At 39.1% G+C, this 14,892-nt stretch overlaps 1 protein-coding gene across 5 annotated transcripts in view; it reads right to left on the bottom strand.

The window, feature by feature from the left end:
* Positions 1–14,497, bottom strand: part of myocd (myocardin) — a 66,868-nt gene extending 52,371 nt beyond the window's left edge. For all 5 annotated transcript variants that reach the window (XM_087845257.1, XM_035910435.2, XM_087845254.1 and 2 more), the window contains exon 1: positions 14,311–14,497. In XM_087845257.1, coding sequence (XP_087701383.1) covers positions 14,311–14,461 — 151 coding nt within the window. In that variant the 5' untranslated portion in view covers positions 14,462–14,497. The remainder of the gene's footprint in view (positions 1–14,310) is intronic.
* Between the last annotated feature and the right edge of the window lie 395 nt (positions 14,498–14,892).

Genomic DNA, 14,892 nt, shown 5'->3' with positions numbered 1-14,892 from the left:
GACAAAATGTTTCTAAAAATTCCTTTTTATGCTGTTAGGATGTAACTTTTAGCTGCTATTCAAGTGGTTATTTTAGTAACAATAGAACAATGTATAAAAAAGATGGATATATAAATCCATTGCACTCAAAATGACATTGGGTGGTTGTTACATTTACAAGAGTCTAACTTGTAATTTGAACAAAAAATGTTTCTATGGTCAACGTAACTAAATCATGGAGGATCTGCATGAAATTTGTTTATTAATTTAAATGGCCTGCATTTGTATAGCGCTTTACTCAGTCCCTAAGGACCCCAAAGTGCTTTACAGTACATTCAGTCATTCACCCATTCAAACACACATTCACACACTGGCAATGGCAAGCTACGTTGTAGCCACAGCTGCCCTGGGGCGCACTGACAGAGGCGCCTTGTTGAGTTGGACTGAACTGCAGCAAAGAAGTTGATAAGCTGGAATAACAGAACTGCATAATCCTAAAATCCTTTCCATTATTTTTTATGTTCATTTAACTAATAATTTTTTAAGTGTAGTTTGCGAAGTCCTATTCCAAAGCCTCAAGTTGAGCATTTCCACTGTCACCATTGTTAAAGTCATGAGTGAGGTGCAAATTTGATTAAGAAACTGAGGGACTCTGCACACTCATAAGGTTCCAGTCACACAGGCTTATACTGGTCAGACACTCCCTGGCAAGCTCTGGTCAAAGACAGTGCTGCACCAAAAACCTCCTTGTTATTTCTTTGGTCGCTAGCAGATTACTTCACTCACACATTATATTGCATGGGAGATGCCAGGTTGAATCTGAATGCCTAAAACAAAAGAAAAAAAGGGAGGTTTTGGAGGAGCCTGGTCAAAGTCTGGACTTAAATATAATTAAAATTCTTTGGCATTACCTTAAATGGATGATTTAAAAAAAAAAACAATGGGACTGAATTAAACAATTCTACAAAGAGTGGGCAAAATTCCTTCACAGCGATGTAAAAGATTCATTGAAATTATTACAAATGCTTGATTGCAGTTTTTGCTGCCAAGACTGGCATGGTCCGATTGCCATCTTAATGGACCAAAGTTGCTTTGAAGACGACAAGTAGTGGTGGCGGATGTGGTCTTTGAAGCAACTGTTTCATAGGCAACAATATTGCAAGACTGCATATGGTAGCAATAATTTTGGTAATGCTGCAGTTGTGACTGTAGCATTACCACTGAAACAATACTTCAAGGAAATACTGTGAAGAAACTTTCAACCCTGAAAAGCGGAGCTAGTGTCACTAAATCGAATACTTTGACATTGTAAAAGCTCTGAAAACATAATTTCTCAGTCGGCTCGTCACTGTGACTACTAGGATCCAACACCAGTAAAAGAGCCCCTCCAACAAAAATATCTGGCTCTCTGACATAAGCTAAAGTTTCAAGTTCTTGTTTACATAAAAACTTACACAAGCTTATGTTACGACCCGGCTCAAAGGCCGCAACATAAAAAAAAAGATGAATACCAGAGTGTTAGTGAGAAGAGGTTTTATCTTAAAATGGCTGGTGCCACCAAGGCAAAGACAAGTGAGCTCCTCGAGGAGCTTGCCTCAGGTATGCTTTTATCCACACCTGACTAAGTGTGGCCAGTTAGCACCAGATGAACACATTGAGATGATTAGGGGCTGCAGGGGGACGTAACACTTATGCACAAACGTACTGCTGATTAAAACGTACATACACTGGCTATAATACAATAGCTCATGTATATCCCAATAGACATGACCTCTTCAAATCTAATACTGCCTACTCTCTAGTTTCACAGTGTAACACAATCATATCACATCACAATTGATATATAATCAAAGATATATTAACATACACTGCAGTACCTTAGTCAGGCTAATCATAAAAATGTGATCACAGGGTAATTTCCATAAACTGTCCTTGTGTTCAACATACATGGAAAAGAAGGAGTCCCAAGCCAAGTATAAAGATCCAAGACATTACAGAATTCATTGGTGAGATTGCCAAATGTCTCAACTTTGGCCTTGTCTGTCCAAAGGCCACCAAGAGATACGAGTGACATGGACTGAAGGAGGTATACCTTCATACACAGCAATCCATGTGGATAGGTAAGTGGTATCGTCCTCACAAATCCAATCTAACCACTTGCAAATAATTGTGCAGACAGTCTACCTTAAAGATTTGATCTTAGAAACAAATCTGGTTTGGCAGCAAAGCCCAAATGTGTTTAACCTCTGTCAAACTTAATCTTTCTGTCATGTTTCTGTTTGGCAGTTGCACTTTGCAGTTTTGAGTCTTCTAGCGCTACGAAACAAAAGACTTAACAGAAAGATGCTGTTTGACAAAACATTTGTTTCTCCATATTTTATTCGTAACACCTGTTGAACATTTGCCATCTGACATAAATCTTAAATTCAAAACCGAACAGCCTAAAAAACCCACTCTTCAGCTTAAGATCTTTGTGGCCTCAAAGAAGAAAAGAACTCACATTCAAACAAGCCCACATACTGAGAGAGAAGTTGTAAAGTAAATTGCATTGTAATTTATGGAAAATTAGCTTTTTATATGGAGATTCTTTGCTGTCCATCAACACACTGATCTACTCAGAATTATGGCATGTATTCCTGTGAATCACTCTGTTCATTAAAACAAATCCTTTAGATTTTACAAATGTTTTTACTCCGATTTGAGTCAATGTTGCAGTGTCCATTGTGCTCTCCCAGAATACAGCCCACTGTGTTTCTATCATCCACAGCATGACCTTAATCACAACCAGGTGCCGCACATTCAAATTAACATATGGTTCTAACTTTCCTCCTATTTTGACAAATGCATACCTGGGTTGCTGACTAGTAAAACCATAAAATGAATTCTTCTTTTTTATTATTCACAACACAAGGATGGCGGGGAAAGCAAGGTGGAACAGAGCTGAGAATGATTTCACCTTGCATGCAACCCTCCTCTGCTCGTGTTGTGCACCTCAATACATGACTGTGATCACGGTTATTAGAAGCAGGACCTATTGTACTTGGCTGATCCAAAATCTTTTTTTTTATTTATTCATAATTTGGGGCTATAAGTTACATTTGTAGTGGGCATTAACAGACTAGAAGAAAGACTTTAATGTGATATTTTCATGATCTGCGACTGCAGTTAAACAGATGGATTCGTATGTTCAACAAAAACAAACCTACAGTCCACATTTTTGCACTTGAGGACTGCAAATATCACTGAGAGGTGAAAGGTTTGCATGTCAATACAGGAATGTGGCATCACTGCAATGTACATAGCAGGTTCCTATTCATCAATCTTCCATACTATAGTGGGCACAATAGGTTTAAGTTTTAAGTAAGTAGCTTTTCTACCAGTTCCCATCAGTTAAAGGAATATACAAAGTCTTTGTCTTAGTATGTTCCATACTAAGACATGAGGGTTAAGTTCCGAGTCCCATAACACCTCAAGCCCTAAACATAATTCACTGTTCACCAGTTATAGTCCTGAAGTCTTGAGTCCCAAGCCATGACAGTTAGACAACATCAGCCTGAAGAGTAATGCAACAAAGTTGCCAGATCAAGACAGTGTAGAGTCTTGAAGCACAGTTCAAGGCAAATAAGGCAAAGCAGTCCAGTCTCGAGTTACAAAGCAAGCTAAGGTGGTTGGATTCTGTTTAGATCCTGTTTGGACCACGCTGACATAATCACACCTTGACGCCCTAAAATCCAGAAATGGGAGTGTGGAAAAATCCCAGTAGATTAACAGTTTCTGAAAAACTCAGACCAGCCTGCCTGGAACCAACAACGATGCCACATATGTCACTTGAATCATCTTTCTTCCCTATTCTGATGCTTGGATTGAACTTGGCCATGTCTTGCCCATGTCTACATCTCTAAATGCAATAAGTTAATGCACTTTGGCTGGACGATTAGATATCTGCATTATCAAAAGTTCAATGTTAAGACAAGTCAAGAAAGTCCAGTCCCAGTCAAGACAGTTACATCCAGAGTCACATCCAACATCAGAGGAATTACAGGAATTATCTATTTTACATTAATACGGCAATGTTAACTCTTCACCTCTGTCACAGACATTTGGCAACATGTTTGTTTATGGGTGAGAGGATGTGAATAGTTTCCCATTTGCCATGACTTCTGTTACGGACGAGCCGCCACTTGTTACGTTCCCCTGAGGGGTCTAGGCGGTGAGGGGGAGGTAACAAAAAGTGTCCGGGTCAGAAAAAGGAGAAAAAAAGGCATAAGGGTTAAATTAAAGAGTTTTTATTAAAATTCCTATCAAACTCAACTAAAAGAGACGGACAAGCCGCTATCACCATTTAAGGAAAACAAACAAAACTCAAGCGTTGGTCAATAAAATAAAACGTAAGCCAAAAAGAAAGAGAGCAGCTCACTAGCTGCAACCACTCACATGGCACTCTGGCCCAGAGCTCACCTTTCCCTGGGATTAAATACTTTTAATTACTGACGAAAGTCAGCTGTGGAAAAGGGAAAGGTGGCACCTCAGGCAGAAGCGATTGAAGGACACTCCCACACAGGCACCTTCAGGAGGAGGCCCTGCTAGGGCCGTAACACTTCATTCAGAAAAGGTAGTAACAGTCCAGGTAAATAGTTTGTGTCTGCACCTTTCAAGCTTGTAAAAAAGTTATCATTGTACAGTAGTCACAATAAACATAGACTAGCAACCACCGATTAGAGGAATCACAGAGAGTTAGTTGGACAAATTTCTATATGTGTGGTAGTTGTAGCTTTCTGTTGTTGTTGTTTGTCATTTACATTTTCTCTGGTCTTGTGTTTGCTTGACCAAAGCATTACAGGATGTTTTTATTTCTTGTCACAGTTGTGAGAGACCAGAACTTCTTTTCCTCCAGTTTACTTTAGGAAGGTGAAACCCCATCTACTGGATCTTTAAAAAATGTGCACAGCCATTAATACACAGATGCAATTTCATGGTAATATCCTAAATCTGATATCCACAGGTCCCTCAGAAAAACACTGTATCCACATTTGGCAACAAGCGCTTCCTTTCAGTATTGTGTTGTTGTCTTTCTGCATGCTGTGAGTGATGTCGGTCCTCATTTGTGGACTTGTGGCCAACACCCAACCATGAAACTAAAGTGAACCCCAATTGAACCTGGGATAATCTGCAGTTGCATGGTCGTCGTAGGTCAGCAAACTGTTGCCCAGCTTTGTTTAGCTCCTAATTTTCCTTTATATCTACAGCAAATGTAATGAGTGCACATTTACAATTAACGCCTTAATTCAAAATTTAGCCCGGTAAAATAAATCTAAATTCTGATATCGAGTCCCAAATAATGATAGTTGAGTCAGGAACAGTTCTCAGCGCTCAGCTCGAGACAATTAAATCTTGAGACTTTACTTTAGGACATTAAACTTAAAAAGTCTTAAATTTATGTTTAAATAACTCTATATTTAACCTTCAATATAAATCATATTTACAATTTGCTTACTCTGGCAATCATCTGGTGTTAAAAGCAAAGAAAACATTTTCCCTAATAAATAAGATCCTCATTAAAAACGGCATTTTTCATTTACTCGGTTTATCTGGGTCTAATTTTAAAATTTGTTTGATGATCTGAATTGTGTGTAAAAAAAAAAAAAAGTAGAAGAAAACCAAGAGGAATGGAGCAAATGCTCAATTTTGTCCATTTTATCCACATTAATTAGTCTGTACTTGTCTTGTAATGATTAGTTTTGTAAATTTTCTTTCAAAGTGAGAAACCGATCAGAAGGGTTCGGCTTTTTCACTGTTGAGCTGCAATTCTGTTCATGCCTAACAGACAGTCAGGCTGAGGGTCATCTTACATTAAAATCAGAAACCCATGTGGCAGCTTTAAACTGCCAATGAAAGCAGTAGAAGATGACTAACAGCCCCTGGAAGTGCTGATGATGACAGACGCATGTGGATAAAATTATAGGATGGACTAAGATGTTTCATTTATTGATATTTATATCAGGGTGTCCAACTGTGTTATTAAAGGGTTTGAGGGCAAAGGGGTTGTGAAAACCATTAAAACACTTCCCTGAAGTTAAAGAGGTCCCTCGGGAATACATGGCACTTTCACTAATATGAATGTAGTACATGTGATCGATATCTGAGAACGATCCCTTCCTTGCATCCTTTCTCTCGAGTCTGGAATGCCCTCCTGTTCTCGCATCTAAGCCGTGAGCCGGATCAGAGCTGTATATTGTGTTACTGTTTTCATTTCTACCACATGGATTTCTAGCCTTGGTAAAAATTCACCACCCAAAGCTCTTGTATCCACAATACAACACCTGGAAAAAGAAACTCTTCATTAATCTCCACAGCCCCTAAAAATCTGTGGTTTTAAAGCACTCCTTTTTCCAACCCACATGTGAAGCGGCACAGCGGCTGGTCGGCAGAGCCTTTGTTTTAGAATAACTCTGGGTTATTTTCAGGTCATTGTGGCTGAGTGGTTTCTTAATTGAATTTCTAAGCGTTTTGTTTAATATGCCACCGTTAAGAGCTTTAAAAATAGCTCAGTGGATGCAATGACCTAATCTTTTCCGGATTTTTGGAGAGATAGATAATCCTGGATGGTCTTTATCACTCCTGCTAACAGCTGATGAATGAGTAATTACAGAGAAGCAGCGATTAGATCAGTATCAGTGTTGTTCTTCATTTAAGAGTGCTAAATCATGTGGTGTTGCACTGATTACTTATATCTCTATAATGCAGTTTTCTAGAATGTTTTCCCTCTCTTACTTGGTGTACTGTGTTACCATATCCTTATAAATTCAAGCAAAGCTTTTAAAGATTTGGACTGAAACAGCCTGGTATCTGTGCCGACTGATGATCGAGGGCACTCTTTTAATTGCTTGCTTTCATGAAGACTAACAAATAATGAAAACTTTGAATCGAATTTTCTGAGGTAAGCCCTTTAATTCCTTCTATATTACATTTGTCCTTACTCATATCCACAGCGCATATTAGTGACAATCACGGAAAGTTTAATAGCCAGCTGAGTTTTTGTTTCCAGTGGACAGTAGCTTCAAATCTGAAAATCCTTTTCATAATACTAGGAGCCATGAAATCATAATAACATCTATCCTCCCTCTCGAAAACTGTCCAAATGTGAGTCGGCCAATGAGATTACACAATATCGTTTCTCTCGCTGCCTAAATATGGAACCACTGTGTTTTTGATGTTCGATAAGCAATCATATTAAATGTTTGTGTGGAAGATGCAAACGAATCAATCATCTTTTGATAAATCTTTTAGGAGTACGTTCAGATACATTGCAGCCATTAATTTAAATTATTTTTCATGATTTAGATTTAACATGAATCTTTTTTTGTTCAGTTCAATTTTATTCATATGGCGCCAAATCACAACAACAGGGTCGGCTTTAGCTCAGGAGGCAGTGCGGCTCATCTACTAAATCTACATCTCAGAAAGTTGGTGGTTCAATTCCTGGCAGCTCCAACTCCGATGGATGCTCCCTGCTTCATCCACTGCAGGGTGAATATTCAACAGAAAAGCACAGCAAAAGTGTCGAGGTGAGTGGTTTATATTGAGTGCTTAGCAGCAGAACCAGTCCGTTTACTGTCCAGTAAGGGAACTAAACATACACTGCTAATCAGATTCCACAACAAAAGACTTCCAACCATGTAAAATTTAATCATTTCATTATGGTTGTGCTGTATAACAGTTATTTTCAGTTTGTGTTGTGTATGAAGTACGATACGGTGCTTCCTTGCTGTTTGTAGGTAGAGTAGTTCTTTACTGTGATATTGCAAATAAAAGGGTGTTTTTATTAAAACAAGGTTGGTATTAGGACACATACCATTGTTTCACCATGTCATAGCCCTACTTTGGATTTTATGGCTCATAACCAAAACCCCTGTAGAGAATATGAATGAGGTTCTCAGTCATCCAGGTCATCGTAGTCTAAGGAGCTTGGAAAGAAAAGCATCTGGACTTCTTTAAGTTTCTTGAAGACGTTTCACCTCTCATCCAAGAAGCTTCTTCAGTTCTAGGAGCAACTGGTGGAGAGTCCCACCTCAAGAGGGGACACTCCCCTAAGACGGCCATGGACCCCTCTATTCTTTTTGGGTCCTCGCCCTCAGTTGTGGTATAGCACGTTACCTACAAATGGGAAGGTCAGTGGATTCCTGACTCTTCCAGCTGTATACCAAAGTATCCTATTGCCCCTAATGCATCCACACAAGTTTGTGTGACTGCTAGCAAACACATGACATTAATCATGTGGGCTCAAGAGTTGGGAGTTTGCCTTGTAATCGGAAGGTTGCCGGTTCGAGCCCCGGCTCGGACGGTCTCGGTTGTTGTGTCCTTGGGCAAGACGCTTCACCTACCGCCTACTGGTGTTGGCCAGAGGGGCCGATGGCGCAATATGGCAGCCTCCGTCAGTCTGCCCCAGGGCAGCTGTGGCTACAACTGTAGCTTGCCTCCACCAGTGTGTGAATAGGTGGATGACTGGGAGTGTAAAGCGCTTTGAGGTCCCTAGGGGGGACTAGTAAAAAAGCACTATACAAATACAGGCCATTTACCATTAAACAGCACCTTACACATTTGTTCCCTAAACCAACATTTCTGGCAGCAGAAAAAAAGCCGTGAAAGCAACACTTTTATAAATAAAAATAAACTTATCAGCAAAACTATTTACATAATGATCAAATGCATTGCTGCATTAACTTTTGTTTGGAATTTGGTCTCTGCCAAAAGAAGGCCAAATGTCAATGTTGTTATTTTCGTTGGCATTTTTAGCTCTGCTTTGTTCTCCACCAACTCTCAAAAGCAGGCCCTGTTAAACATTTGAGTTTTCCCGGATCCACTGCTTGCATGAAGAGTGATAATTCTGGGATAATAATGGGTGAACACTTCATGTAGCCATAAAATCCATTGTTAATATAGCAGTAATAATTCTAGCACCTTTAAATATGACTATAGCAACTTTAAGTGAGCGATGAGGCAGTGACTAGTACCAAAACTGCTACCAATGAAACACACATGAATAAATTCATCTCTAAATTCAATACAAATTTACAGAACACCACTGTGTGCCATTATAGGAAAAAAGTAACAGTTTCTCAGTTTCGCAAAATTTTTGTCTTGCATATTTTACACAGTATCTGATCATTACTGTATTATCTTTTAAAATGTGTATACATTGCTACTTTGTAACTAACCAGAGGAATGATGTGCGCTCGAGTGTCCTGAGAACAGCTAGTTTGTCATCGAGCATCATAGAAATGCAGTGATGTGTTGTTAATCACTTGTCAGGGATCGAGGGTAGCACCAAGACACTCACAAAGACATCAGCATGAAAGCTAACAAGGCCACGTTTCACTTCACTGGAAGAGCACTGTGACTAAGAGCTGCCCGCTCTCCACACAAGGGTCTGCCATCTCTCTACACTACAACAGCCGTGCCTGTATTTATATAAGCTGCAAAGCAATTTTAACTGTACATTCCAGATAGGTGAACAGCGCTTGGCTCAGGAAGATGGATATTTCAAAGCTTGCAAAGAAAAAAAAAATTAACGGTCAATGTCCAGTCAGAACACTTGGCACAAAGAGGTGCAACAAAAGTAACTGAGATGTATTTATGTGTCTGAGCTCACAGAACCCTGGTACACCTTTCCATACGTTGTACTGTAGTATAACTAAATATGAAACCAATTACAAACTTGGGTCGGCACTACAAACACAGTCAGTTGAGGGGGCTGTTCTTTTTTATTTATCATTCCCCTTGAATACAAGCATTTATTTCATAATCTCCTTTCTGGTTTTTCATCACGTCACACAGGCTGGTTTGATAAATAATAAATGTGTTTACAGCCCGTGCAAACTGAGGTAATATTTGCCCACAGAAAATGTTCTATCCATCAACTGATCCTTGTTTCGGGGCCTGTTGCTCTCGGCTTTGCTCACATGATAAATGAACATCTGAGTAATTTCACGGATGAATTAGGAGCTAGAAACAATAGCAGAAAAAAATGCATCGGCACACATTCCACCTGTTGCCTAATGTAAAAAATGCTGGTTTTTATTATGGTGTTGATGTTTCATGCTGATGGTTAAGATAGAAAGTCTGGCAGAGCTGCAGAAAATGCTTTTGATAATGAGAACAGAAAGGCAAACATTTCTTGTCTCCCTCAAACCAGAGTGCAATTAACAGAACATGGAGCTCTTATCATGTCTCCGCTAATGTCCGTTCATTACAATCACTTCAAACCTTTGTGTCTGCTAACCTAAAAGTTCAAACTCTTACCTGCTGGCATGGAGTTTAAGCTATTGCACAATGCATGATTGTCTATAATCAGAAAAAAAAGCTAATTTTCTCTGATGAAAATGATTCAGTCAGTTTAAGGGCACAGCACTACAAAAACAAGCCAGCAGAGCAGGGCTGATGTTTAACTGCGTGAAATGATGAAGTGTCGGGCTGATCATGTCTATCAGCATCACTGACTAATCTCCTCCAGATGAGAGTAATCTGTGTAACTCTGGCCACCATCAAATCAGTGTGGAATCCACTCAGCTTTCAGGAGAGAAGGTGCCGCACGAACAATCCAGACTGGAGCAATAACAGTTGTTTTTTTTTACTGCAGGTGTTTGAGACTCTCGAGCTGCCAAAGAACCCTCTTACCCAGTCGGACCTCTCCTCAACTCTTACCTCACTAAATGAAAAGAGCGCTGCCCAGATTTGTATCAGACAGATCTGTGTTTTCATATTAGACCCAGTGAAGAATTACAGCCGTGCCGGGGCCACCTTTGACTGAGGAAACACACCGCTGCTAGCAAAGAAGACTGGTGAAGTCTGACTGCATGTTTGCTTAGAATGAGCATGCAAGAATTGATCTACGACGGTACGAACCAATTCTCAAATGCACTTTCTGAGAAACTACATGAATGTCAAAACATGAAGCCAAAAGGAACGCTGCCCATTCTGCAAGGAGCGAGCCTTCGAAGTGTAAGTGGGCAGCAGTACAGTAGTAACACCTCTAATGGCAAACTTGTGTTAACAATGCCATCATGTGGACTCTTACACATCTTTGTAAGCAGTGGACACTGATGCCTTAGTGTTAACACAAATGCAACTGAGCAAAAAAACATCAGGGCAACTGCAACTTTCAAAAAGTTTCTAAAAGAGGCAATTTATTTCCAAGTTACTGTTTTATCTGACACACACACACACGCACGCGCACACACACACGTAGGTGCCAGTTTTGTGTAGGCACACAATAAATTTCATCTTCTTGGAATGAGAAGAAATATCATCCTATCTCATACCCAGTTTTCCGTAGTGGGAAGTGACAAGGCCAGATCCTGGAAGTGTAGCATCAGCTATACTTCCATTCACAAGGACAGAAGCCAGATAGCAAATCCTTCATTCAAGTCGAACGTGTACCATGTTTTTGACATGCACCACTCGTAGCTGTAATGAGCCTTCCTAGTGGGGAGAGACAAAATACTACAGCTGCATTTTTCTTGGATCTGCACATTATTGTCTCTCCCCACTCGCTGCCGTGGTGAGTTTCCCTTGTGGGGAGTGATGAGGTAAGAGTCTACAAACTAAAAATCAGTCTACGTTCAGCAACTGAGTCTGCACATCACGGTCACTCCCCACCGACTGGACGGAGCTTTCCTTGTAGGGAGGCAAAACTGAACATTTTTTTACATTTGTAACTTTAAAATGTATGTTTTACTCACAACATAAACAGATTTAGACATGTAGACTATTGCAGTGATTGATGATGCAAACTTTCTAGATATTACACATAGTCCAGTAGATTACTGTAGCTGAGTCTGGGTAGTTACAATTTTACAATATTCTTACTCAGCCAGGTTTTCAAGCGTATGTTACAATGTGACAGCATGAGCAGATCTTTAATGTTCTATCAGTGCAGGCTAAAATAAAACTGGTAAATTATTTATCTATTCATTTTCTTCCTTAAAAGTTGTCATATCAGTAGAACATCACATAACCTACAGTTTTGACTTTTTTGTGTGTTTGTCTCCTGAGTCGTATTTTCACAATAAAAATGATTTTTTTGTTTTGTATTAAAAAATAAAATCCTTGATTATGAGTATTTAGTTATTTTTTATTCACTTCTTTCATTTATGTGAGGAGAAGTTTTAACATTTGTTCCCTGCTGGGCCTGAGCTTTATGGCAGAAGTCAGGCCAACTATTGCATTTAGGTTTTAAGTCAAGAAGAGGTTCAGAAGAATCCATTATTAACACTGGCAAGAACTTACAATTAATGTCTAATTAATCTTCTCATCTCAATACATTTGATGCAGATCCTTTGCATGTAAATGCTTAAAAATGTGGATTGTCTAATTTAAACATTGTTATTGGGCTAAAAGCCCGACTTTCATCTAAAATGAAAACATTATACACGCCTCCTGAGCTCATTATTAGGATTGACTAGGATCTTGTTTCTACTGCACTCGTACCGTGTAAATGAAAAAGGGGCCATTATGCCAGTGACAGTCTTATCACTCATTTGCGTTTGTCATCTGGTCTTTGGCAGGAGCACGAGGAGCAGCGGTTCGGGCTCCTCGCTTGTTTTGCTTCTCTCGTTCCTCCCGTCTACCGGCTGACTTGAAGAATAAGGGGATAAAATGAATGGCTGAATGTGAGGAGATTCCAGTTTCTGTTCATCTCCCTCTTCAATTACTTCACTCCCACACCACCCATGACATCATGGAAAACTTTGCAGGGTCTAGCAGTTTGAAGTGAAATGCTGCGCTGCTCTCACTATTTTGAGAGATGGCAGGAATAGTTCCGTCTAAAAATACCAACCTAAATCATAAGATTCCTGAGGCACTTTCACCTTCAGCCCTGTGATGTGAGCGACATATACACCAGCTTGATCTGGGCTGAGAACAGATTTAATCATTAGTTCCTAAAATATTCAAATACCCTTGTTTTGATTTGGCCTGGAGGATTGTTCTGAGGATGCGACTGGCATACTTAACCTTTTCCCCTGATTATTGACTTTATTGTTAATATTAATATTATATTACTTTTGTAGGCACTAATAGAAAAATGGTGCTAAAGAAATGACAAAAAAATACAAATTGATGTGAATGTAAAAAACCAAAATCCTAAACATAATAGAATACAGTAAAAAAAATAGAATCAAATCACTACAATTAGAATAAATCTATTAAATTACTTCACAGACACTCCAAACTGTTTCTGCTCGAGCATGCTTTGCCCTGTGCCACTTTTGGACCGTGCATACACAACCCACTGTAACTGTTTGACTTGTTTGCAGAGTTGCATGCTGTTGCTTATACAGTGTATATCAATTTTTATAGCTACTCACCTCTACATACACAATAGCCGTATGATTTTCTTTGCTTATCTCTGCTTAGCTTTATTGAGTGCTGTGTAGCATTATCCAGGGAAACCAGGATACTTGAAACTAAAAGTCAAATTCCATTTATGGGAAACGTGCTCGGGAAGTAAAAACAAGATTCAGATTTTAATCTGGATAGACACTAGAGATTTTTTTTTTTTTTTTTTTTTGTGAACAACAAATAGTTCATTCAAACAAAAGTTTAAAAACTTCTTGTTGAGAATGTTTGGAAATGTTTTAAAATAATCAGAATATTATATTGAGACATATAATTTTTCAACTTTTAGATAGATTTTCATGCAAGCCCTTAAAACTGTCATTTCAGTTTAAGTGCTTTTTTGTATATCACAAACATTTTAAAATGAGCCCTGCCCAATACAACCTACCCAGAAAATCATAAATAAAGACGAGAAAATCTCTCATTTGAAACGACTACAACAACAGAAGATCACATGTTCACATAGGAGGCCAAATCTCAGAGTGCAAAAATAAGATTTCAACCTAAAACTGCAGCAGTGAAGAACAGAATCAGCTGTCATTACTTAAAAAAAGATAGACACAAATCAAGCATATAACAGCATTTGAACAGTCAGTTTAGTTTGATGGACTGGGTTATTTAATGTGGATAACATTAAGGTAGTTAACCCTTTAATGCCTGAACCATGGAATAATTGTCAGAAAATTCACATTTTTTGAAAATTGAGCGTTAATTAATCAGATTTTAAGTTCCACACATGACTTTTAGTTTGTATCACATTTGCTACATCTTTTTAAAAAAGTTTAAAAATGTATTGTGCAATTTATTTAGGTTTTCAGGGGGGAAAATCACACTGATTATATAGAAAACTCATAAAAAGTGTATGTGTCAAATATGATATACTAGGACTTAAGTCGCTAAAGAGCAAAGGATTTGAAATGGAAAGAAAGGGCTCACCATTCTTGCTTTCTCTTGATTGTATGTGTTTCTTCAACACATGGTTTGTCCTCTCCTTGTCTCCATGAAGCTGCGTGGCCCGCTGCAGCTGTCCAGGACACCGTCTGTCTTGTGGACCGTTGTGGACCTCAGAGCTTTTCACTGCATTCATGGCTCACACTTCATTCCCCAGTAGATGACATCTCTTCTCGGGTCACCTCCCTTTTGAAGAGAAAAAGACACAATGAAAACTCATAGTCTGTGCACATCATAATAAAAACACTTGACTTTGTCGCTGCCACCTCAGTCAGCTGTAACAGCTAAAGGGGGCTCAGTTAATTGAGTTTGAACGAGCACGAAAGACACAGCAAACAGCCATTTGAGTGTTTGCGTTTGAAGACTCCTCCGCGGTGCCGAGAACTGGACTCAAGCCATGTTAGTGTTTGAAGAATACAACAGCAGTTCCAGATTTTGCATTGTTTTTTTTGTTTTTTTTTCTCAGAGGTCCATTTTGGATCAGGCAGACAGCAGAGCGTGTGTTTGTTTACAGAACTTTAAGCCCATTTTCAGCCTCATGGACGCAGCCCTCCATCAGCTGCTGCT

Source organism: Neolamprologus brichardi, chromosome 8 (genome assembly GCF_056152115.1).
Source record: "Neolamprologus brichardi isolate AB-2024 chromosome 8, ASM5615211v1, whole genome shotgun sequence".
NCBI lineage: Eukaryota > Metazoa > Chordata > Actinopteri > Cichliformes > Cichlidae > Neolamprologus > Neolamprologus brichardi.
This window is presented reverse-complemented; position numbering and strand designations above follow the sequence as displayed.